This window comes from Aulonocara sp. 'chitande type north' Nkhata Bay, linkage group LG8 (assembly GCF_057382095.1).
Source record: "Aulonocara sp. 'chitande type north' Nkhata Bay isolate Kocher_YH1m ecotype deep benthic linkage group LG8, A_spYH_male_GT1.1, whole genome shotgun sequence".
Taxonomy (NCBI): domain Eukaryota; kingdom Metazoa; phylum Chordata; class Actinopteri; order Cichliformes; family Cichlidae; genus Aulonocara; species Aulonocara sp. 'chitande type north' Nkhata Bay.
The window spans coordinates 18,782,945-18,808,867 of NC_141351.1; the positions used below are offsets into that span (position 1 = coordinate 18,782,945).

Consider the following 25,923-nt stretch of genomic DNA (forward strand, 5'->3'; position numbering starts at 1 on the left):
CAGCGTTTATAGCCCATTTAATGACAATGACAATTTAATTTGCATAGTACATTTCATTACATGGAAACACAATGTGATCACCAATGTAAAGAAATAGGCAAATTTACAATGGCAGGGAAAACAACAGAACAAAATAAAATAAAACAGAATAACAAAACCTATTAACTGTAGACCTGTGTGAATGGAAAGATTTAGAATCTGGTGTTGAATGTACGGACAGTAATTGATCTCAAGTCAGGTAGCTTGTTCTAAAAAAAACACGACTAAAATAACTGACACTCACATTTAGATCTAATTCTAGAAAAAGTTTTTTAAAAATGAAAAGCAAACAGATATTGTTTTCTTAATGTTCAATGTGAGATATTAAATTTCTTGATATACACTAGAAGCTGTGAAGCTCAGAGAAATTCCCGCGAGTCACCAGTTCCAGGATTAAAGAGATTTGGAGATATATTGTAAGACTTTTAAAGTAAAATGTAGCCTACTTCTGACTAATACATATTGATTTCAGTGAAAATGTCTTGGCTTCGCAGTTGGACACTTAAGCATTTTTTTTTATTCCATCATTTAAACTAGACCTGACCTGATTTGCAGTCTCCAAGGTGAAGCTTGAGCACACCCTTATTGTGCAGCTGTACCCAGTGGTAAAACTCATTTGGCATTGAATGGACTCTTGCATTATATGGTACATTATCATAGTAGTGGTTAGTTAGGGGAAAGAGTCTATCTGGGTGATTACTAAAGGGCCAGAATCCATACAGATGCACTGTTTCACATAATTCCAGGGCCAGACTAGTTATATATAATCCAGTGCTAGGTCGATATTCCTTTAACCCCTGGGATTTCCAGAATTTGACCAGTCTTTCAAGGTACAGAGGGTTTAAGAAGATTGGTTGAATAGGGATTTTCATGTCCTCAATGGCATACACAGCCCGCTGACACACACCCCTACTAAAACCAAAGGAGAAGCAAGGAAAGAGGAGCAGGGAGTTGCCATACTGGTGGAGGCTGTCTGCAAACGGCCGGCGACGTCCCGTCAGTGACCCATACCTGCAAATTAAACAACAACGCTTAAAGCAACAAGACAAAAAAAAAAACCCAATTCAGTTCCATGTTAGAATAAATGTTTGCTCACTTATTTATGAAGATGGTTGGGTTTGCTGTCACAAGGTTAGTCTTTATGCCAACATCATTCTTAAATTCATTTTCCAGAGGAGATAGGTTGCACCTGAAAACACAACAAAATATTTCTTACAGAGAGATGAGTTGTCGTCATGATTTTGGTGCTATACACATGACATATTTCTCACCTAAAAACAAAATCAGCTGAATCAATTATTTTTCCACAGCCGCTGTTTGTCAGAATCCCACCACTCCCAACAACTGAACAAGTGTCCCATCTCTTTTTTGAGAAAGGATTTTCCTGGAATTGACATCAACAGATTACACATTACAAAAAGAGCAAGATTTATACTGTTTCTAATGTATTATGTGTGAGAGACAAGTGCTCATTGTATTTAAGGAATTATGTCAAATCTGTAGGATGAGAACAACAAAGAAAAAGGTCCAAAGTAATGTGAAATTCAGAATAGCATTCATTACATGCCTATGTATTGTGTTAGGGTTGAAAACTTTTGATTTTTTTTATTTAAATTATTAGATAAAGCTGTTTTAATATTTTATTTATACACAATGCAAATATGCTCATAAACTGGCTCAGGAAATGCGAACGAGACCCCCAAGGCTCTTGAACTGGGCCTTAGAATAATAAGCAGATAGCCAAGGCTACGCAGGGGTTGTTTTTCTTCTCTGTTTCTCATTCCAGGACAAGCAAATACGAGGTGAGGTCGGACTGAACGGGGAGGATTCACAGCAAACTGCCACGTTTGTGTTGGGAGAAGATAATCTTTGTTATTGTCACAGTATAAACCTGTACAGCCCTGATCCAGGGTCATCTTTTCTGTGAAACAGTTCGCTGGTTCACAAAAAAGTCCAGCGCTGTAACTTGTAATTTCAACTGCTCAAACAAATTACATTTTTTAAACTACAAATATTTCTCCTGAATTCCTTCTGAAAAATCTGAACATAACAATTGTAAGTATAGACATTGGCAGTAAGAAACAGCTGGATAGAGCATAATTATCACTTTGACTTTGAATTTGATATGTCATTTTAAATCTTTATGTGTTACTTTCAATATGTTGACAATACAAACCACACTTATATGAACCATAGTCAAGTTAGAAGGTTTTTTGTCCTTTTTAAACCAATAAATAATTAAGAGACAGAACTCTGACAGAACTTATTAAGACAGATGAACTGCTGCAAAAGTACTCTGGGCAGCTAATGTAGGAATATGCTAAAGAATTTCATTTGATTCAATCCGTTAAGGGTGCAGGTCCCCAGATTTAGCACATGACTAAACATGTGATATAAGAACTTAGTAATACTATGTTAGAACATTTGAAGAATAATTAGGACATGAAACATGCAGCAGATTTTGTCTGAGTTCATTCTAGCGCATTCATAAAGAATACATTTCAAGGCATGTTCCCATCTTTAAGAAATACATACTTTGATAAAGGCCTTGAAAAGCACTGGGGTCACGGGAATGACAGTCCTGTCCTTATCACAGACAATCTTAGATCCCACTGGAGTGTTTTCCTGAGTGATAATGCCATTGTTGGATCCATTGCAATTGATGTTCAGCTGTAATCTTGAAAAATAATAAATGAATATATAAATAAATAAATAAATGTTTAAAGTTAGCTTTAGTGTTAAGGTGAAAGATTTGTGGTTTAAAATACAGTACACCTGTATTGTAAGTGTCATTTCTGCTACGTATGTATAAAAAGCAAACAAATCCCACATGAATTCAGTGTGTTATTTAAAACACTGATTTTATTTTATTTAAAACACTGAAAGCAATACAGTTTTATATTAGTTAATTTCATTTTAATTTCCAATGATGAATTTCAGCTACAGCAAATCAGGCTTACCAGAGAGGGAAAACAATTCAAATAAATGTTTTCATTTATGTAGTATTTGAATAGGCTTCAGTGGTTTGAATGGAAATGATTATTTAACCATAATGAAAGCCATTTAACTTCAGGCAGCTACAGATACAGCATACATGTAGGACAGACAACCTGTCTTTTGTCTTTAGATTGTATTTCATATTAATTTGTCTATTGTTGTATATTATGTTTACAGTTAGTGTTTTTTATGTTTAGTTTTTTCTTTGGCAATATTTGGCTTAACTCTTCAGCAATTAAAGACATTTTTATACAAAGTTCCCTATTCTGAGTGGTTCAAATGTAATTTGACAGTTGAATGATAACCAGTTTCATGTCCTGCTGAACCCCTTCTTAATTCATAAAAAATTATGCAGATGTAATATCTGAAGTTAATTTAAAGTCTCGATTTTATATTTTGTAACTTTTTCTCTGATTCTAAATATAAGAAATGTCAATGCAAATGAAGGAAGCCATTATTAGGTTGGAAAAAAGAGAGCAAAAAATTAACAGACTGATTCTTTCTTTAAAAGAAAGACTGCAGTGAATCAGCTCAGCAGCAAAAAGACCTGAAAGACCACAGAAGTGCAGGATAACAGAATTATTTACATAGTCAATGAGAAGAATTTTACAGCATCTTACCAATTAAGGAACACTCTCAAGTGTACAATCAATAAAGAGATGCTTTCATGAATGTAAATACTAGGGTTGGGAATTGGTAAGAATGTAGCAATTCTGATTCTATCATCAATATCACTTATCAATTCGATTCCTTATTGATCTCCTTACTGATTCTCATTGGCTCCATTTTGGGAGTTACTGCCATCTCTAAGCAGCATATCAAACACATTACATTCATGGAAATTAATTAGATGCTGTGGGTCAAATATTTGTGCATGTTGGAGGTATTTAAGCTCCTTGTTGCAATCGGTGTTGGGTCTGTGTTTCCACAGGCCCCGCAAGTTTAGAGACTTATTCCTCATGAGAACGAAAACAAGACAGAACATCTTCAACCGGTCTTTAACTCGCTAACGAGGGAAGCTTTGGTCAGAACCAGGCGGTGGAGCATAATGCTCATCACCTGTCTCTAGCCCAAATCCTTCAAAGAGCAGCTCTCCTCGTAGCCTTTTTATTGACAAACTGTTACAATATACAATAGTTTACACAATACAACACAACACAAGCACCTTCCACTGTAAAACCCACCAATGGTTCTAAGACAAGACACTATGTGTGTGTGTGTGCACGTGTAAGCATGTGTGCAAGAATGTGTGTGTGTGTGTGTGTGTGTGTCGTGGGGGTGCGTTTGTGTGACTTCCTGCTCACCAAAAGGATCATAAAAGCAGGAAGCTTACAACACAAGAACCAGATCTTTCAGATAGGATGTATCTACAATAAAACCTCCCCCAGCACCAGAGTAGCTGGAGAGGTGGTCAGAGACAAAAGAATGTCTTTGGTCCTACTGCTTGAAACAATGTAGAGATGGTAAGCATAAAAATGACAACATTTAACAATTCAATTTAACAATCGGTGTTTAAGTCATTATTCGAAAAAATAATGTATTACACAAAACACTTTTATTAAAAGTAATTCAGTACTTTACTTCAGCGGTCCCCAACCCCCGGGCCTCGGACCGGTACCAGTCCGTGAGTCGTTTGGTACCGGGCCGCGAGAGTTGAGGCTCAGGTGTGAAATGTATGGTTTTCAGGGTTTTTATCGGTTTTCAGCGTTATTTTGTTATCGTTTTTATCGTTTACTCGGTTTTCCTGGGTCTTTTCATGTGTGTTATGAATTTTTTTCGGTACCGGTACTAGTTTTATTTTGTTGTATTTATCCGCGACACCTTAAAGGACGGTCCGTGGAAATATTGTTGGGCATAAACCGGCCGTGGCGCAAAAAAGGTTGGGGACCGCTGCTTTACTTAATTAGTCCTAGGAGGAAGTAATCTGTTAAACTATTGTTTACATTACAATTGCTTTTCTCTGTAAAATGACCTGAAATTCACTGTCTAATATCAGGATGTTAGAAGGCTTGAAGTGTATGATCTTACCTGAATCTGTGGTAATTCTCCTCCTGCTTTTTCCATGTTTGATTGTAGAGCTTTTTTACTTTATCGATGGCTTCCCTGTAATGCACAAGCATTCATACACACAGTTAGAAGTATCATGCCTGCAGGTCTGACATGACTCAATCTTGGCAAAAATACTGTCATTTATTAAGAAAAAAGTTATGACAGTGCTCGCTCTTACTTGCAGCCTTTACAAAGTTCAGAGGGCTTTGAGGCACTTCTTTGAGGAAGTGGTCGGTGAAATTCCAAACTGTGAGAAATAAATGAGACAGATTAGTATGTGCACATAAAAAAGTTACCTTTTCTTGTACCCATTTTTTCCCTCAGCTTCATTGCTGTTGTTCTTTTCTGTACATGTGTTGGAAGGTCATGATCTTAACTCATTGTGTCTGAACCCTGTTCTTATGCTACCTGCAAAAATTCCAAAAGTTACCTACATATTCAATATAATATTAGATCAGATATCTGCGTTATAAACAACTTGTTACATGTTTTGTTTTGTTTTTTCATGGTGTTAAATGTCTTGGAAAACAAACTAATTCCACTTCACAGTTTGAAGTATCATCGCTGCAGGGCTGACATGGCCAACTCTGTGTTATTCAAAGGTTGCTAGGAAGTACTGGTGGTTTGTGGCAAGTTAGATTGATTAGTCTAGTCAGTATTGCGGTGAAGTTTAGAGTAGTGCCATTGATGATGAACTGGTGCAGAGCAGCTTTACTGCTTCCTGTCATAATTCAGTCACATCAACCATACCAGAGATCAATTTGAATTTAGGTGGATGATCGTGTTTGGATTTACTCACTCACTAATGTGTGCTTCAATCTCGTTGAATTTAGTTGTGCAAATCAATAAAGAGCAGTGAATTCTATTCCCAACTACAACCAATCTTAGGTTTCACACTAAGATTGGCTGTCAAATCTCACTTTAGACCTTACATACTCTTTTTTTAAGGCAAAGCCAATTTAAATCACTCTTATTTATTATTTCTTTTATTTTCTGCTTTTTTTTTTTTTTTTTTTAAATCAGCTTGTATTTATAAACAAGAAACACTCCTAGAGTGAAAACCTCTGCCAAGGAAGCTCACTCTCTGGGCACTATTAAAGAAACAGCATTGTATTAGGATAGGCTCCAGCCCCCCTGTGGCCCTGATAAGGATAAGCGGAAGAGAATGGATGGATGGATAAACCAGTATAATGTCCTAAATGTTACCAACACAAACAAAGACAGGAGAATTTTAAGTATAGTGTTCAAGATAAAAGATATTTTTGGTAAATTGACTTTATCTGACCTTGAAGAAGATGTCAAAGGTCCAACGTAATTTGATATTTAGAATCCACATACATCTTTTCCTATGTGCCTATATGTAGTGTGATGCTCATTCTTCTTTGTTGGTGAGGGGTTTTTTTGCACCATATGTTTGCAGGGAAGCTGAAATATTTTAATACCTGTAAAGTAAATAGTGAAGAGGGAGTGAGTTTCCTTAGTTGGGGTTTGTAGTGACGTGTGAGAGAATAATTGACATGTAGGCAAACACTGAGTGGTGTCCCAGAAACGATGTGGGCTTCATAGATAATTGGCAAACCTTCTGGAGGAAACCTGGTCTTGTTAGGAGAGATGGCATCCATCCCACTTTGGATGGAGCAGCTCTCATTTCTAGAAATATGGACAAATTTATTAAACCCCCCAAAATATGACTATCCAGAGTTGGGACCAGGAAGCAGAGTTGCAGTCTTACACGCTTCTCTGCAGCTTCTCTCCTCCTGCTACCCCCCCAAAAACCCATCTCCATAGAGACTGTGTCAGCTTCCAAAAAGACAAAAAACAAACTAAAAACCAGCAACAAACAACTTAAACATAAACAATCACAAAGAAAGAACAATACAGTATCCACATCTGAACCAAAGAGTAAAACAGTGAAATGTGGATTATTAAATATTAGGTCTCTCTCCTCCAAGTCTCTGTTAGCACATGACTTAATAATTGATCAACAAATTGATTTACTCTGCCTTACAGAAACCTGGTTGCAGCAGGATGATTATGTTAGTTTAAATGAATCAACACCCCCGAGCCATTCTAACTACCAGAAATCTCGAAGCACAGGCCGAGGGGGCGGTGTGGCAGCAATTTTTCACACCAGCCTATTAATTAATGAAAGACCAAGACAGACTTTTAATTCATTTGAAAGCCTGATGCTTAACATTGTCCACCCCAGCTGTGAAACTCAGAAACCAGTCTTACTTGTTATCATCTATCGTCCACCTGGGCCTTACACAGAGTTTCTGTCTGATTTCTCAGACTTTATATCTAATTTAGTTCTGAGCTCAGATAAAATAATTATTGTGGGTGATTTTAACATCCATGTAGATGCTAAAAATGACAGCCTCAACATGGCATTTAATCTGTTATTAGACTCAATTGGTTTCTCTCAAAATGTAAAAGAACCCACCCACCACTTTAATCACACTCTAGATCTTGTTTTAACATATGGCATAGAAACTGAACATTTAACAGTGTTTCCTGAAAACCCTCTGCTGTCTGATCATTTCCTGATAACATTTACTTTTACAATAATTGATTACACAGCGGTGAAGAGTAGACTTTATCAAAGTAGATGTCTTTCTGAAAGCACTGTAACTAAGTTTAAGAATATAATCCACCCACTGTTATCATCTTCAATGCCCTGTACCAACACAGAGCAGAGTAGCTATCTGAACGCTACCCCAACAGAGGTCGATTATCTTGTTAATAATTTCACCTCCTCACTACGTACGACTCTGGATACTGTAGCTCCTGTGAAAACTAAGGCCTCAAATCAGAAGTACCTGACTCCGTGGTATAATTCTGAAACACGTACCCTAAAGCAGATGACTCGTAATCTGGAGAGGAAATGGCGTGTCACAAATCTAGAGGATCATCATTTAGCCTGGAGAAATAGTTTGCTGCTTTATAAGAAAGCCCTCCGCAAAGCCAGAACATCTTACTATTCATCACTGATTGAAGAAAATAAGAACAACCCCAGGTTTCTCTTCAGCACTGTAGCCAGGCTGACAAAAAGTCAGAGCTCTTTTGAGCCAACCATCCCTTTAACGTTAACTAGTAATGACTTCATGAACTTCTTCACAAATAAAATTTTTATCATTAGAGAAAAAATTACCAATAATCATCCCACAGATGTAATATTATCTACAGCTACTCTTAGTACCATTGATATTAAGTTAGACTCTTTTTCTCCAATTGATCTTTCTGAGTTAACTTCAATAATTACTTCCTCCAAACCATCAACGTGTCTTTTAGACCCCATTCCTACAAAACTGCTCAAAGAAGTCCTGCCATTAATTAATTCTTCGATCTTAAATATGATCAACCTATCTCTAATAATCGGCTATGTACCACAGGCCTTCAAGCTGGCTGTAGTTAAACCTTTACTCAAAAAGCCATCTCTAGACCCAGCAGTCTTAGCTAATTATAGGCCAATCTCCAACCTTCCTTTCATATCAAAAATCCTTGAAAGAGTAGTTGTCAAACAGCTAACAGATCATCTGCAGAGGAATGGTTTATTTGAAGAGTTTCAGTCAGGTTTCAGAGCTCAGCACAGCACAGAAACAGCTTTAGTGAAGGTTACAAATGATCTTCTTATGGCCTCTGACAGTGGACTCATCTCTGTGCTTGTCCTGCTAGACCTCAGTGCAGCGTTCGATACTGTTGATCATAATATCCTATTAGAGCGATTAGAACATGCTGTAGGTATTACAGGTACTGCACTGCAGTGGTTTGTATCATATCTATCTAATAGACTCCAATTCGTGCATGTAAATGGGGAGTCCTCTTCACACACTGAGGTTAATTATGGAGTTCCACAGGGTTCAGTGCTAGGACCAATTCTGTTTACATTATACATGCTTCCCTTAGGCAGCATCATTAGAAGACATAGCATACATTTTCACTGCTATGCAGATGACACCCAGCTCTATCTGTCCATGAAGCCAGATAACACACACCAATTAGTTAAACTGCAGGAATGTCTTAAAGACATAAAGACCTGGATGGCCGCTAACTTTCTGCTTCTTAATTCAGATAAAACTGAGGTTATTGTACTCGGCCCTGAAAATCTTAGAAATATGGTATCTAATCAGATTCTTACTCTGGATGACATTACCTTGGCCTCCAGTAACGCTGTGAGGAACCTTGGAGTCATTTTTGACCAGGACATGTCCTTCAACGCACAAATTAAACAAATATGTAAGACTGCTTTCTTCCATTTGCGCAACATCTCTAAAATTAGAAATATCCTGTCTCAGAGTGACGCTGAAAAACTAGTTCATGCATTTATTACTTCCAGGCTGGACTACTGTAATTCATTATTATCAGGATGTCCAAAAAACTCTCTGAAAAGTCTACAGCTAATCCAAAATGCTGCAGCAAGAGTCCTGACAGGGACTAGAAAGAGAGAGCATATTTCTCCTGTTTTGGCTTCCCTTCATTGGCTTCCTGTTAAATCCAGAATTGAATTCAAAATCCTGCTCCTCACATACAAGGTCTTAAATAATCAGGCCCCATCTTATCTTAATGACCTTGTAGTACCATATCACCCTATTAGAGCGCTCCGCTCTCGCTCTGCAGGCCTACTTGTTGTTCCTAGAGTATTTAAAAGTAGAATGGGAGGGAGAGCCTTCAGTTTTCAGGCCCCTCTTCAGTGGAACCAGCTTCCAGTTTGGATTCGGGAGACAGACACTATCTCTACTTTTAAGATTAGGCTTAAAACTTTCCTTTTTTCTAAAGCATATAGTTAGGGCTGGACCAGGTGACCCTGAATCCTCCCTTTGTTATGCTGCAATAGATGTAGGCTGCCGGGGGGATTCCCATGATGCATTGAGTTTTTCCTTTCCAGTCACCTTTCTCACTCACTATGTATTAATAGACCTCTCTGCATTGAATCATATCTGTTATTAACCTCTGTCTCTCTTCCACAGCATGTCTTTATCCTGTCTTCCTTCTCTCACCCCAACCGGTCGCAGCAGATGGCCGCCCCTCCCTGAGCCTGGTTCTGCCGGAGGTTTCTTCCTGTTAAAAGGGAGTTTTTCCTTCCCACTGTCGCCAAAGTGCTTGCTCATAGGGGGTCATATGATTGTTGGGTTTTTCTCTGTATCTATGAAGCGCCTTGAGGCGACTTTTGTTGTGATTTGGCGCTATATAAATAAAATTGAATTGAATTGAATTGAATTGAATTGAATTGAATTGAATAATAAAGTTGGCACACATAATAAAGTTTGCCTGGCAGAGAGCTGGTACAAATGTCCTCCAAAGACCTAATTTTTATTTTTATACTTGAGTGCTGGGTCTGCGCTTCCACAGGCCCCGCTGGTTTTATTTATTCTTGTTAACGACAAGCAAGACGAACATCTTTTACTTGCTAGCAAGGGAGACTGGTCGGAACCAGGCTCTTGGAGCTGAATGCTCCTCACCTGTCTCCTAGCCATTCAATTCAATTCAATTCAATTTTATTTATATAGTGCCAAATCACAACAACAGTCGCCTCAAGGCGTTTATATATTGTACAGTATATCCTATAATAATAGATACAGAGAAAAACCCATAAACCCCTATGAGCAAGCACTTTGGCGACAGTGGGAAGGAAAAACTCCCTTTTAACAGTAAGAAACCTCCGGCAGAACCAGGCTCAGGGAGAGGCGGCCATCTGCAGCGGCAGCCTACACCTATTGCAGCATACCTAAGGGAGGATTCAGGGTCACCTGGTCCAGCCCTAACTATATGCTTTAACAAAAAGGAAAGTTTTAAGCCTAATCTTAAAAGTAGAGATAGTGTCTGTTAGAGCAGGGCGATATGACCAAAAATATTTATCACGATAAACATTTGAAAATTTGCGATAACGATATAACTGACGATATAATTGACACTAGACAAAATACTTCACAACTCCTCAACTTTATTAGTGCAAAAAATAAAATCAATGTATTTTCACTTAAACAAGCAGCTGTTTTTTATGTGCATTAAAGTTATATAAAAAATTAACAGTGCAAATGCAAATTCCTTGCTGACAGTTTAACCAAAAGGCATTTCCAGTGGAAATTGGCTGACATATCCTCAGCATAACCATGTATAATATCCACAAAACTTAAAAAGAGGTTATACACACAATACAGTAATATTATGTTGAAGCACATTACGTATCACTCCGCGAGGCTCCTGCCTACAATAGCCACAACGCTCCGACAATCCATCAAGCAGTGCGGCTTCGTAGCTTAGCAAAGTCGTACTAAAACATTTGCCAGATTTTTGAGCGCCGTGTACCACATAAAATCGTTTCGAGGTCAGTAAACACAACCAGAATCCAAACATAAGGCACACGGGATTATAAGGGGCACTGTCGACTTTCAGAAAAATCAAAGGATTGATTTTAAGTGTGCCGTATTTTCCAAAAAACACGGTAATAACGACGGCCCGCTAGCATGTGCTACCAGAAATAGTGCTTTTGTGTATCTGACAGACGAAAGCTAAACCAGTTCCACACCACTGAAGTTGCAGCATTTTTACAAACCAATTCTGGTTCATCCGTTTCATTCAACATCCGCTTTCGTTCTTCTCATTCTCCGTCGCCGGCACGCTTTTTCCTCCATGTGCGTATGAAAACAAAGGTACTGCGCATGCGCGTTTTACCCATATTCTATCACGATATTTCAATTTCTTATCATTGCCCGACATTATACCGGTATTACCGTAAACGGTATGATATGGCCCAGCCCCGGTGTCTGTCTCCTGAATCCAAACTGGAAGCTGGCGCCTGAAAACTGAAGGCTCTCCCTCCCATTCTACTTTTAAATACTCTAGGAACAACAAGTAGGCCTGCAGTGTGAGAGCGAAGTGCTCTAATAGGGTGATATGGTACTACAAGGTCATTAAGATATGATGGGGCCTGATTATTTCAGACCTTGTATGTGAGGAGCAGGATTTTGAATTCAATTCTGGATTTAACAGGAGAAATATGCTCTCTCTTTCTAGTCCCTGTCAGGACTCTTGCTGCAGCATTTTGGATTAGCTGTAGACTTTTCAGAGAGTTTTTTGGACATCCTAATAATAATGAATTACAGTAGTCCAGCCTGGAAGTAATAAATGCATGAACTAGTTTTTCAGCGTCACTCTGAGAAAGGATATTTCTAATCTTATAGATGTTGCGCAAATGGAAGAACGCAGTCTTACATATTTGTTTAATATGTGCGTTGAAGGACATGTCTTGGTCAAAAATAACTCCAAGGTTCCTCACAGCGTTACTTGAGGCCAAGGTAATGCCATCCAGAGTAAGAATCTGGTTAGATACCATGTTTCTAAGATTTTCAGGGCCGAGTACAATAACCTCGGTTTTATCTGAATTAAGAAGCGGAAAGTTAGCAGCCATCCAGGTCTTTATGTCTTTAAGACATTCCTGCAGTTTAACCAAATGGTGTGTGTTACCTGGCTTCATGGATAGATAGAGCTGGGTGTCATCTGCATAGCAGTGAAAATGTATGCTATGTCTTCTAATGATGCTGCCTAAGGGAAGCATGTATAATGTAAACAGAATTGGTCCTAGCACTGAACCCTGTGGAACTCCATAACTGACCTTAGTGTGTGAAGAGGACTCTCCATTTACATGTACAAACTGGAGTCTGTTAGACAGATATGATACAAACCACTGCAGTGCAGTACCTGTAATACCTACAGCATGTTCTAATCGCTCTAATAGGATATTATGGTCAACAGTATCGAATGCTGCACTGAGGTCTAGCAGGACAAGCACAGAGACGAGTCCACTGTCAGAAGCCATAAGAAGATCACTTGTAACCTTCACTAAAGCTGTTTCTGTGCTGTGATGAGCTCTGAAACCTGACTGAAACTCTTCAAATAAACCTTTCCTCTGCAGATGATCTGTTAGCTGTTTGACAACTACTCTTTCAAGGATTTTTGATATGAAAGGAAAGTTGGAGATTGGCCTATAATTAGCTAAGACAGTTGGGTCTAGAGATGGCTTTTTAAGTGAAGGTTTAACTACTGCCAGCTTGAAGGCCTGTGGTACATAGCCGGTTATTAGAGATAGGTTGATCATATTTAAGATTTAAACATTAATTAATGGCAGGACTTCTTTGAGCAGTTTTGTAGGAATGGGGTCTAAAAGACACGTTGATTATTGAAGTTAACTCAGAAAGATCAATTAGAGAAAAAGAGTCTAACTTAATATCAATGGTACTAAAAGTAGCTGTAGATAATATTACATCTGTGGGATGATTATTGGTAATTTTTTCTCTAATGTAAAAATTTTATTTGTGAAGAAGTTCATGAAGTCATTACTAGTTAACGTTAAAGGGATGGTTGGCTCAAAAGAGCTCTGACTTTTTGTCAGCCTGGCTACAGTGCTGAAGAGAAACCTGGGGTTGTTCTTATTTTCTTCAATCGGTGATGAATAGTAAGATGTTCTGGCTTTGCGGAGGGCTTTCTTATAAAGCAGCAAACTTTTTCTCCAGGCTAAATGATGATCCTCTAAATTTGTGACACAGCATTTCCTCTCCAGCTTGTGAGTCATCTGCTTTAGGCTACGTGTTTGAGAATTATACCACGGAGTCAGGTACTTCTGATTTGAGACCTTAGTTTTCACAGGAGCTACAGTATCCAGAGTCGTACGTAGTGAGGAGGTGAAATCATCAGTTCCCTCATCTGCAAATGGTTACTGGACTTCCTGACCAACCGCCCCCAACATGTCCGGCTGGATAACCGCTGCTCATCTACCATCACAATGAACACCGGTGTACCACAAGGCTGTGTGATGAGCCCTTTCCTCTACTCCCTCTTCACCCACGACTGCAGACCTGCTGATGGTTCCAACACCATCATTAAGTTTGCAGATGACACCACGGTGATTGGCCTCATCAGTGACAACGATGAGGCCGCCTACAGGGAGGAGGTGGATCGTCTGGCTGAGTGGTGCGACAGAAACAACCTGCTGCTTAACACCGAGAAGACCAAGGAGCTCATCGTGGACTACAGGAGGAATGCTGACCCACATCCACCCATCCACATTAAGGGGACGGCTGTGGAGCGTGTGAGCAGCTTCAAGTTCCTGGGAGTCCACATCTCCGAGGATCTCACCTGGACGACCAACTGCTCCAAGCTGGTCAAGAAGGCTCACCAGCGCCTCTTCTTCTTGAGGACTCTGAGGAAGAACCACCTGTCCTCAGACATCCTGGTGAACTTCTATCGCTGCACCATCGAGAGCATCCTGACCAACTGTATAACAGTCTGGTACGGGAACTGCTCTGCCTCGGACCGGAAGGCGTTGCAGAGGGTCGTGAAAACTGCCCAGCGCATCGCCGGAGCACCACTTCCTGCCATAAAAGACATCTACAGGAAGCGGTGTCTGAAAAGGGCTGGGAAAATCATCAAAGACCCCAGTCACCCATCACATGGACTCTTCACCCTCCTGCCCTCTGGGAGGCGCCACAGGAGCCTCCGGACTAAGACCACCAGGTACCGGAACAGCTTCTTCCCCACAGCTGTCAGACTCCTGAACTCTGCCTCCTGACATCTGACCCACGTTAAACTCATGGACTGAACATACACACACCCACAATGGACAACTGTACCCTCAAACACAATAATAACATGGACTGAACCACCACTCACAACCACTAGCACTTTATATAGCCTCTGTAGAAACTATCTACACCCTCACTTATCTTAACTGCACTACTGTATAGCTCTGTGTAAATAATCATTCTGTACATTCGATAATCTTTAATCCTACAACTGTTTACAACTTGCATAGTTCCCATTTCTGTATAGCTGTATATCCCAGATTCTGTAAAGTTATTTATTTCATATTCTGTATAGTTTTTCATATTTATATCCTGTTCATATCCTGTACATAGCTTGTACTCACTACAGCCTGTACATACTTATAGTTATAGAATATTCACAACATACTTCATACCGTGTACATTATAACATACCATAATAGACCCATTTCTGTAATATACTCACATATCTATATTATTGCTAATATATATTGTAATATATCTATATCACTAAAGCACTTCTGGATGGATGCAAACTGCATTTCGTTGCCCTGTACCTGTGCATGTGCAATGACAATAAAGTTGAATTCTATTCTATTCTATTCTATTAACAAGATAATCGACCTCTGTTGGGGTAGCGTTCAGATAGCTGCTCTGTGTTGGTACAGGGCATTGAAGATGATAACAGTGGGTGGATTATATTCTTAAACTTAGTTACAGCGCTTTCAGAAAGACATCTACTGTGATGAAGTCTACGCTCCACTGCTGTGTAATCAATTATTGTAAATGTAAATGTTATCAGGAAATGATCAGACAGGAGAGGGTTTTCAGTAAACACTGTTAAATGTTCAGTTTCTATGCCATATGTTAAAACAAGATCTAGAGTGTGATTAAAATGGTGGGTGGGTTCTTTTAAAGTTTGAGAGAAGCCAAATTGAGTCTAATAACAGATTAAATGCTGTGTTGAGGCTGTCATTTTAACATCTACATGGATGTTAAAATCACCCACAATAATTATTTTATCTGAGCTGAGCACTAAATCAGATAAAAAGTCTGAGAAATCAGAGAGAAACTCTGTGTAAGGCCCAGGTGGACGACAGATGATAACAAGTAAGACTGGTTTCTGAGTTTTACAGCTGGGGTGGACAAGGTTAAGCATTAGGCTTTCAAATGAATTAAAAGTCTGTCTTGGTCTTTCGTTGATTAATAGGCTGGTGGGAAAAATTGCTGCCACACCGAAAACCGGTTCTTGTTGAGAACCGGTTCCCACTGTTTCAATTCCTTGGAGTTGTTTGCCAATTTTGCAAACGATTCCCTTATTGATTCCAGTCGCCCCGAATGACGTCACCACGTTGCGGAGCGTCATTTACCTGGCAGGAAACACGGCGCGTAAGCGGCTCAAACACTAAAAAGTTTGATTATACTTTACGAGAACGGATGACAACAGGGCAACTTGCAATACTTGCAAAGTAGATATTTCATTTAAGGAAACACTACGAATATGCAAAAGCATTTGCTCACAAAACACGTGATAACCTTAAATGAATGTTGTGTTTTTAATTCCGCTCCGGACTCGTGAATCTCAACCCAGCAGCACCGGTAACGTTTGCACATCCTCTCCCATTAATGCGGCAGGTAAATAATCAACTAACAGTGCATATTATGTTAGTGAGATCTGCCTTATTACAAAACCTGCCATTACTGTGTATTTAGGTGACCATGATGAGAGAGACAGACAGAGTCTGGCTCAGATGCTGGCAGTTCTCGCTGCAGTCTACCAGTAGCATCTCCTTTCAGGCCAGGATAGACGAATGTCACCGAGCAGTGACTAAATTTGTGGTAAAAGGCTTGCACCCATTTGCCACAGCAGATGCCCCGATTTTCGGTAAGTGAATGTGTTTAATTGTAGGCAGGGACATTACTGGATATTCTTGTGTAATTGCTACAGAATAATTTATGTTATACTTTGTTATTGCTACAGAAAAATATTTATTTTATTATTTTACATTTACAATTTTTTTCCCCGGGGACCCTGTGACACCCCATTGAAGAGCCGTAGGCTGGATCTTCTAAGATCACACTGCTGTAAGGCCATGTTACTCCTAATTTCTATCTTGTTCAAAGAGAAGATATAAAACAAAGTTCTAAGCTAATCGACCTTAGTGTTCTCCTTTAAAAAAAAAAGAAAAAAAAGAATCAATAACAGAATTGATAAAGAATCGAAAATGGAATCTGAATCGTGAAAATCTTATCAATACCCATCCCTACACACCGCCCCCTCGGCCTGTGCTTCGAGATTTCTGGTAGTTAGAATGACTCGGGGGTGTTGATTCATTTAAACTAACATAATCATCCTGCTGCAACCAGGTTTCTGTAAGGCAAAGTAAATCGATTTGTTGATCAATTATTAAGTCATGTACTAACAGAGACTTGGAGCAGAGAGACCTAATATTTAATAATCCACATTTCACTGTTTTACTCTTTGGTTCAGATGTGGATACTGTATTGTTCTTTCTTTATGATTTTTTATGTTTAAGTTGTTTATTGCTGGTTTTTAGTTTGTTTTTTGTCTGTTTGGGAGCTGACACAGTCTCAATGGAGATGGGTTTTTAGGGGGGGTAGCAGGAAGAGAGAAGCTGCAGAGAGGCTTGTAAGACTGCAACTCTGCTCTAGCCAGCATCCAATAAACAGCCTTCCTTGCCTCCTATCAAGATAGAGTGAAGTCTGATGTTTCCCTCACCACCCCTCACTGTGTAACAGTTGGATCCAACTGTTACACAGTGAGGGGTGGTTGGATCCAACTGTTACACAGTGAGGGGTGGTTGGATCCAACTGTTACACAGTGAGGGGTGGTGAGGGAAACATCAGACTTCACTCTATCTTAATTAAAGTAATTGTTTTATTATCTCTTGCCAACATCATACACATGCAGACAGCAACTTTTCAAAATGGCCCCCAATCCATTTCCTGCTCCCTTTAAATACTCTAAAGACACACCTTCTTAATACAGACTGGCCTATAAAAGAGCTGCAATTGAGGCAGGCTTCCTCTTTACTGGGAAAACAAGATGGCCACCACAAAGGTAACCTGCAACACTTTGTTACTTAAATGCTTCCCAACATGATCCAAAATGCAGGTACTGGCTGGGGTGCGAGTGAGTGTTTAATTTACAGCGGTGAGAAGGTGACAAAACAGGAAGAGCAGAGCGGGGAGTAAACAAACCTAAACTGGGAAAACTAAAGAACAAAACTAAAACCAGACACTCACGGGAAGAGGAGCAAAATGCACAAAGAGAGATGGCAGAGAGACGCAGAATGAATACCAGGTAACAGCATAATGCAGACTGACATGGAACTAAACAGACCACGCAACAGAGAGCACAGGAAAACACAGGGCTTAAATACACGGGGAGTAATCAGGGAATGGGCCACAGGAGGGAGACACAGCTGGGAGCAATTAGGCTAACGAGACAGGGGAGAGGTAAAACTGAACACACTGACATGAGACATGAACTTTCAGAATAAAACAGGAAACTAACAGACACAGAGAACCAGACAGGACACTGAACTTGACAGGCAGACTCATGAGCAGACACAATAACACCATGGACAGACAGAGGGAACACAGAGAAGTGGGAGCAGGCAGGCAAAGAACAGAAACCTAACAAATGGCAAAATCACAACAGAATACACACTCGGAATGAACAAAAGCATAAGGAAACACAAAACCCTGAGTCCTCAGACTCAGGACCATGACATTTTTAAGACCAAAATGTGTAGTTCTACTTATGTGAAGCATGTGTGTATTTCTTCCACCTCTGGCTTGCATTTGCATTTTACACAGCTTCCCAAGTGTTTCAGAATTGGGCTTGTATAATAAGAGTAAAACACTAACAGAGCTTGACTGTTTTTTTTTCTGTAATAAAAAACAGTTACTTTTTTGTGGTTTCACAGTGATCAAAATATTTGTTTTACTGGCTTCTCCCTTTTCATTTGTAAGTACAAAGGTAGTTACTCACCTTTCTTCAAATGTGTACCAGATAAAAGCGCTCAGCAGACACCCCAAACAGAGGAGATTGGCCATCATCGAGAGCTGTTTCCTCATGTCTCTCCAGTGGTTCACATTTCACAGCACTCAATTTCATTTCACCTTATATATTTTTCCGGGTACTTCCTGTCTGTCTGGTTTGGCTGCCTGTTGCTGCTGTTGCTCGTTTCCATGTTTGTGTGTATGAAGGGGTGTGTGTGTTAGTGATGTGTGGAGCCGGGTTTTTGTTTTCTTTCTCTCACCCTCTCTCTTGCACTTTTGTCTGATTCTATCCAATCACTTAAATCACGGTTAAAAACCTATTTATTTAACCTTGTCTTTCCTGCTCGTTAATCTCTGTATCTGATCCCTAGACTTACTCTATTTTACCGTTTATATACACTTTTTTATGGTTTTGTGCTTTTTTACTTGATATTCATTTTATGCTATTCCTGTGTATTAGTGACACTGACCTGTTAGCAAACTTGGTACTTTGCTATGGTCCTATAATATTTATAATATTTATGTCTTATTTTCTGTCTTTTATGTGAAGCACTTTGGTATGCCGTTGGTTTTTAAATGCCGGTTAATTGTTTGAAATTGTTCAGGATTGCAAAAGCCTTGCTGTGCAAGTTTAAAACAATGAGGGTGGAGCACGCAGTTGCTGAGCTCCGGTGTAACTGGCCAAGATAGGCCTAAGGGTCCGCTGTTGCTGGCTACTTCAGAAAATAGGCGCGACCCTGCTCGACTGGTACATCTGCGGGGCTTTTACCTTCTCGGGGAATTACAAAAACGCTTTTGCAATCCTGAACAATTTCAAACAATTAACCGGCTGTTAATTGTCTGTGCGACTGGTTTTAGAAGTATGACTGCAGCGTTTATTTTCTAAAGGGCTGAATGTTATTTGCGACCATGTGTCGTGTTAAAAACTACTCTGAAACCACGAAACCCCTTACAGAAGAAATTCTCGTTTGATCCGTTTGTAAATAAATCAAATGCTTGCATCGCTGCATGCTGTGACATCAGAATTACAAAATGAGTGTGATTAAAACAATTAGTTTGAAAGAGCGATACTGGCTGCTTTGGGGGAAAAGGTGACATCGTGTGCAACGTGTTTTAGAAGTAGCCCAATAGCTACAATTTATTTTCTAAAGGGGCTGAATATTATTTGCGACCGTTTACTGTGTTAAAAAACTAGCTGGCTCTGTCTCCCTCTTAGTTCAACATTCTGAAATCCCGATTTTTAAATAAAATGATCGCATCAACCCGTGAAAGAAACCCCAGTAGATGCGTAAAAACTAGTTACATTAAAACTAGTGGTTTGATTAAATGAAATGCTTGTGAACAGGCTGAAATTACCCGTACAGAAGAAATTCCCACTTGTGCCGTTTTTAAAATAAAATGCTTGCATCGCTGCATGAGGAGACACAGTGACGGTCCTAGCCTGTTTGGCACCCTGGGCGAACACTCCCTCTGATGATTCTCATGTATCCTGAATGTTTCAGGATACATGAGCTGCCATTATCCAATGACACATCTGCTTACCTGTATCTTTTGCTCATTTCTCCTCCTCTTCTTTTCTCTTTTTTCTAAACTGAGCACCTGATGGCTTTGAACTTTTCTTGTCCATCTTCAATTGGCTTCAATTTTGCACTCCAGTATGAACACCCATCCCCCAACTCGAGGATCACCACAACATAACCTAATAAACCTACGCCTTATTTCACAGATTTGCTTTGTCTAGAGTTTATTTCTGGGATTTCACACAACCCGGGATTCAAATCATGAATCCATAATGGACTTGGATTTACAATATTATGAATGAAATGTGCTGTATTTGGAAGCAGGGCAAACCGTCCGTGTCGCCCGTATCAAAAACCGCTACTGGCTATAGCCCTGCCCTGCTGCATCAGTGACAACTTGTTAGGTGGCTCTTCCACCTGTGAGCAGCTCTCAGGAGGGAGAGCAGATAGTTTTTGAGCTTAACTGAGCAGCAACAACTCCACAAACCAGAGATGGCAGAGTTAATTTTAAAGTTTTTTTCTTTGCTTTTTTTGTCATCGTGTATCTTGATTATTTTGAATTTATTAGACAATAGGATAAAAAGCATCAGGTGGGTTGTGTTTTTATATGTTGACTCATGAAAAACCTATGATTGATTTAATCTGTTTACTGGTAAATTATTTTTTTATTTCTGTAAAGTTTTTCAAAGAAACACACACTTGTCTCACTAATTATCTTATGTTGCTTCTGTTTCCCTTTTGATTCAGCTGGTCAACCTTCATAGAAATAGATGACAGTGAATCGGAAGACTTTGTGCTTGAGAGGTACAGGGCATACTGGGAAAGAAAATTAAAATCAGGACCACCACATCCTGACTTTGAAGCAGAAATAGCAGAAATAGCAGATTCAGCAAAAAACAACACAATACAACGCATTGTAGCTGAGACCCCCATGGCTCTCCTCTACAAAAAAGACTTCAAGAAGCTTCCTCGGTGGGATTTTGAAGATGTTTACAGCAAAGATACTCAACATAGACGACCAGTAAGCATGTTAAGACAAGATATAGTAAAAACAGTCGAACGTATTAACTTTATGGATGTGAGCCAGCATAGCTGGAGTCATATCAGACATCTGCATGATGCCTGACATTTCAGTTTCTGTCTTTTTGGCTTCTTGACGTATTGCTTTTGCTTTTTCATGATTTGTTTCAAGTCATTCATTTTTAACTTGTTTCATCATTTCATATTTTTTTATGATTTTCAGACATGTGCTCAGTCTCTACGAAACTCTCAGGATGAGAAATTCAAGAAGGCTTTTCTTCCTAACATACGTTTGTTTCTGCACAAAGACAACATTAACATGAGCGAGTGGAATCGCCTTTCACATTTCAACAGTCCTTTTGGGTTTATGAACTACAAATATGATGGTAGGTCTTTATGAAGCTGATATTGGGTCAGTATTGTGTGCCAGACTGAAGAATGACAGAGTAATATACATCTATTCTCTGACTGGATTTTTAAACACATATGTAGTTTTATGAGATATGTTTAAACAGCCAATGAAATAACAGCACGTCAATGCATTTAGGAATGGATGAATAGAAAAGATGGCGTGCTGATATAAACCTAACTCTGGACTACTTAATAAAAAAAACATGAAGCAATTATTTTAAGTGAGATACAGTTAAAATATATTAATTCAAATATTTATTTATTCAAATAATTAATCATTAAGGAAAATGTGATTGGTATAAACTGAACATATACCAATCAAACAAAAGCTTACATTTAAAATCTACTTAACTAATCTAATTAACTAATGTAAACAGATTAGTTAAAGTATGCATTTTAGGCATTTTTTGTTATTTTGAGTGAATGAAGACTTATGAGAGACAATCGAGCGACTGTTTTGGTAGTCGCTCTATTGTAATTTAACAGAGAACTATTTTGTCTGGAAATTTTCAAGTGCCGAATTTAATGTGGTTCGATATGAAAGAGTTTACACATCATGAGAGTGTTGGGATGAATCATGCTATTTTTCAGAGGATGTATTATATTTTCTGATGGTGGCTATAAAGATTTAGTTGTTAATATCCATCGATTCAAACTATATGCTACCTGCATCATATTGTCTTGTTTGAGACATCGTTATAAAGACATACATCTTTTAAATATGAAACATTAGTTTAAAGCAAACTAACAAACCTCTTCTCTACTCATACATCAACCATAAAACAATCACAGAATGTGTATTCATGTTTTTCTTTTGGTTTGCAGATGTGATGGATTCAGTGAAGCTGATTCCAAAGCCAAATAAGCCACTGCTTCTCCCAAAACCAGGTGGTGATGGCTGTGTGCGCTGTGCTGTGGTAGGTACTGGAGGAATCCTGAACGGCTCAAAGAAGGGAGTGGAGATCGATGGCCATGATTACGTTTTTCGGTAAGACAAAAAAAACCCAAGCAAACCTGTTTGTTTTGTTTGACAGGCACTAGGCCAGGGGTCAAATTCAAATTCAAATTTTATTTGTCACGTACACAGTCATACACAGTACGATATGCAGTGAAATGCTTAGACAACTGCTCGTGACCTAAAGAAAAACAAAGGAAAAGGCTATGAATAAGATCGGAAATAAATATGAAAAATTAAAAAGGGTAAATTTAACTAGGAAGGAACAAAATATAAATTAAGGTTAAAAATGAAATAACTGTACAACACAAATTAGAATGAAGGGTAAATTTAACTGGGAAAGAATAAGATAAACTAGAAAGCGAAAATTTAGTGTGCCTATGCCGCTGCCAATGAGTGCAGTTTGCCATTCATACGGCTCAAAAAAAAATAAATCCAAATAAGGGTAGACAGGCCGTACTACTGCTGGCATACCACTAGAGTGAGCCAACACACCACTAATTGAGTGAGCCAACACACCACTAATTGAGTGAGCCAACACACCACAAGTTAAGTTTCACTTCCCTTCCCATTCATTTCAATAGGCAAAAACTAGCATTAAAATATTCATATTTAAAAAACTATAGAAGTAATAAACACCAAAAGTCATAGCACACCATTCCAGCTCCAGCCGCACAAAATGATATAACATATGTGAACCTTGTCTCAAAACTGTGCGGCACATAAGCGTGGGAAAATTTTCACTAAAATATTAATATTTAAAAAACTATAGAAGTAATAACCACCAAAAGTCATAGCAACTCATTCCAGCTCCAGCCGCACACAATCATATGTGAACCTTGTCTCAAAACTGTGGGGCGAGTTACGGTCCAAAATTTCAGGCGGAATAATAATAATAATAATAATAATAATAATAATAATAATAATAATAATAATAATAATAATAATAATAAATCCGAGCAATAGTAATAAGTGTGCCTTTTGGCATAGGCACACTTAAATATATAAATTAAAGTTGAAAATAAAATAACTGTACAACAAAATACACAATACACAGTATAGAACTATATAAGAATGTATGAAGAAATATAAATAAATAAATATATACACAATAACAGCAGCTGTACAAGTATTAACTGGAAATGAAGAATATAGTGACCAGTGTTGTGCAATCCACATTATGTCTTGTGCAGTGCAAATATGCTTAAAGTGATTTAAGTGATGAAGTGAAAACAATGTCCAGATTGTCCAGTGTGTGTAAGAACTATATGTGTGGGTCAGTACTGTGTAGTGGTGTGATTGAGAGACCGTATCGCCTGCGGGAAGAAGCTCCTCCTCAGTCTCTCTGTGTTGGTCTTCAGGGAGCGGAATCTCTTTCCTGACCTCAACAGAGAGAACAGTCTGTTGTTGGGATGACTGAGGTCCTTCACGATCTTCCTGGCCTTGGTCCAGCACCGCCTGCTGTAGATTGAGTGCAGGTCAGGGAGCTCGGAGCGGATGGTGCGCTCAGCTGATCGCACAACCCTCTGTCGAGGGTCAGCAACCTTTAACACCCAAAGAGCCATTTGGACCCGGTTTCCACGCAAAAGAAAACACTGGGAGCCGCAAATACTTTTTGAAATCTAAAATGAAGATAACACTGTATATATTGTTTTGTTTTTTACCTTTATGCTTTGTGTGAACAACTAAAGTAAGTAAAGTTTATTTATTAAGCGCTTTTCACAGACAGGCAGTCACAAAGCGCTGGACACAAATATTAAAATAAACAATACAATCAATAGACATTATACACAATGTAAAAGATCAAATGCAAATAATGTAAAGAATATAAAATACGTAGATCAACAAAAAGCTTGTTTGAACAGAAAAGTTTTTAACTGCTTATTAAAAGATTCCACAGAGCAACTAAGGTGTGTTTCTTATGAAATCCATGAAATGCTACAGAGAAAATTACATTTTATTTATGTAATTAACACATTTTGAACTCTTAAAGAAATATAACAAAAGGAAAGACACCCAGCTGAATTAAAATGATCCACACATTTAGACTTTTCATCACCACTTTACGGTAACATACTGGCGTCACTGTTGCCAGCGTCATACCGTGACGCCGTGTTACGGTAGCTTACTGTTCTGCAGGATGATACCGTTTTTTGCTGGAGTAGTATAATACTCTTGGACAAATTATGGTAACGCACCGTAGCCTTTTTTACGGTATCTCACTGGCGACAGTGACGCCAGTGAGATACCGTTATGTCGTAAATTACGTCAACAAAGTAACATCATACTGTGATACTACCGTTTATTCACGGTATGTCACTGTAAGCCCGCTGCAAGGTAATAAACTGCAACATATTAACCAGTAACTCACCGTTATCACGCATCATCAGTACCAAAAATATTCATCTCTGCTAGAGGATACCGTGTCCCAACAGGCGGTCATTTACTGTTTAACAGGTAATTTACCGTAATTTCAGTTAACAGTAACATACTGTAAGAGACTGGAGGGTTCCAAAAAAATTGGATGGATAGATAGATACACACACACACACACACACACACACACACACACACACACACACACACACACACACACACACACACACACACACAAAATATAATTCATGTGCTTTACACCACTTTATTTCAATTCTGATTTTTCCCTGCTGAAATACACATTTCCAAAATCAAAAACTGAAAAGAACTGAAAACATATTTTCATTGAGGAAGCACTTGTTTTTACTAAACCATGTAATCCATTATTTTCTCAGATGGTTGTACAAACATTAACGATATTATGTCATATCCATATCATGGCAGACAACATATGCTCAAGTGTTGGGTTTTCTTAGTTATATTTTTTAGGGTCTTAAACCTACAATGTGAAGTGCCTTGGCATTCATTTTGGTGGCACCATACAAATAAACTGAATTGTAATGAATATAATATCAAGCCCCACACTTCTGCCTTTATATACACTTTGTCCAAAATACTGGCTCACACCACCAAATCATTGCACAAAACAGGGTCCACAATGACATGGATGATCGTGTGTGGTGTGAAGGAACTTGACTGACCTGCACTGAACCCTGATCTTGCTTTGTGGACTGAGTTAATTGATTTGTAGGGTGAGCCAATACATGTGACAATTAAAGTGTAAGTAGCTGAAATAATTTTTAACAAACGGGTAAAAGAAGGAAAAAAAATCAAAACTGTTGCACTCAAAAAACCTATTGGACAGAGACAAAGTCTTGCAAGATGGCAAGAGAGCTTGTCTTCATTGTTGCTGGTCTTGTGTAAATGTCCAGAAAGCATGGGCCATGGATCATCTGTGGAGACATGGGTA

General features: G+C 38.8%; 2 protein-coding genes across 3 annotated transcripts in view; one reads left to right on the forward strand and one right to left on the reverse strand.

Moving 5' to 3' along the window:
- Positions 1-18,785, reverse strand: LOC147323623 (alpha-2,8-sialyltransferase 8F-like). Its single transcript, XM_086304095.1, has 7 exons — positions 18,661-18,785; positions 5,264-5,332; positions 5,065-5,139; positions 2,575-2,716; positions 1,311-1,423; positions 1,136-1,228; positions 1-1,050 (listed from the first exon to the last, which is right to left on the reverse strand). The coding sequence occupies exons 1-7, from the start codon at positions 18,744-18,746 to the stop codon at positions 573-575; spliced, it is 1,056 nt and encodes a 351-aa protein (XP_086160221.1). The 5' UTR covers positions 18,747-18,785; the 3' UTR covers positions 1-572.
- LOC147323624 (alpha-N-acetylgalactosaminide alpha-2,6-sialyltransferase 1-like) overlaps positions 17,709-25,923 on the forward strand; it is a 14,899-nt gene continuing 6,684 nt past the window's right edge. Inside the window, exons 1-4 of one of the 2 annotated variants that reach the window (XM_086304096.1) lie at positions 17,709-17,724; positions 20,939-21,212; positions 21,435-21,597; positions 22,448-22,610. In XM_086304096.1, the coding sequence (XP_086160222.1) occupies positions 21,123-21,212; positions 21,435-21,597; positions 22,448-22,610 (416 nt within the window). In that variant the 5' untranslated portion in view covers positions 17,709-17,724; positions 20,939-21,122. Of the gene's footprint in view, positions 17,725-20,668; positions 20,782-20,938; positions 21,213-21,434; positions 21,598-22,447; positions 22,611-25,923 lie in introns of those variants that run through there. The other variant, XM_086304097.1, reaches the window with a different exon arrangement.

Bases quoted from the DNA above. Each gene is read 5' to 3' on its own strand.
- LOC147323623 (XM_086304095.1), bottom strand. From the start codon at position 18,746: ATGAGGAAACAGCTCTCGATGATGGCCAATCTCCTCTGTTTGGGGTGT. The intron at 1,424-2,574 runs GTATGTATTTCT...TGTCAATTCCAG, and splicing joins TTTTCAAGGCCTTTATCAAA to GAAAATCCTTTCTCAAAAAA. The intron at 1,051-1,135 runs GTGAGCAAACAT...TTTAATTTGCAG, and splicing joins CCAACCATCTTCATAAATAA to GTATGGGTCACTGACGGGAC.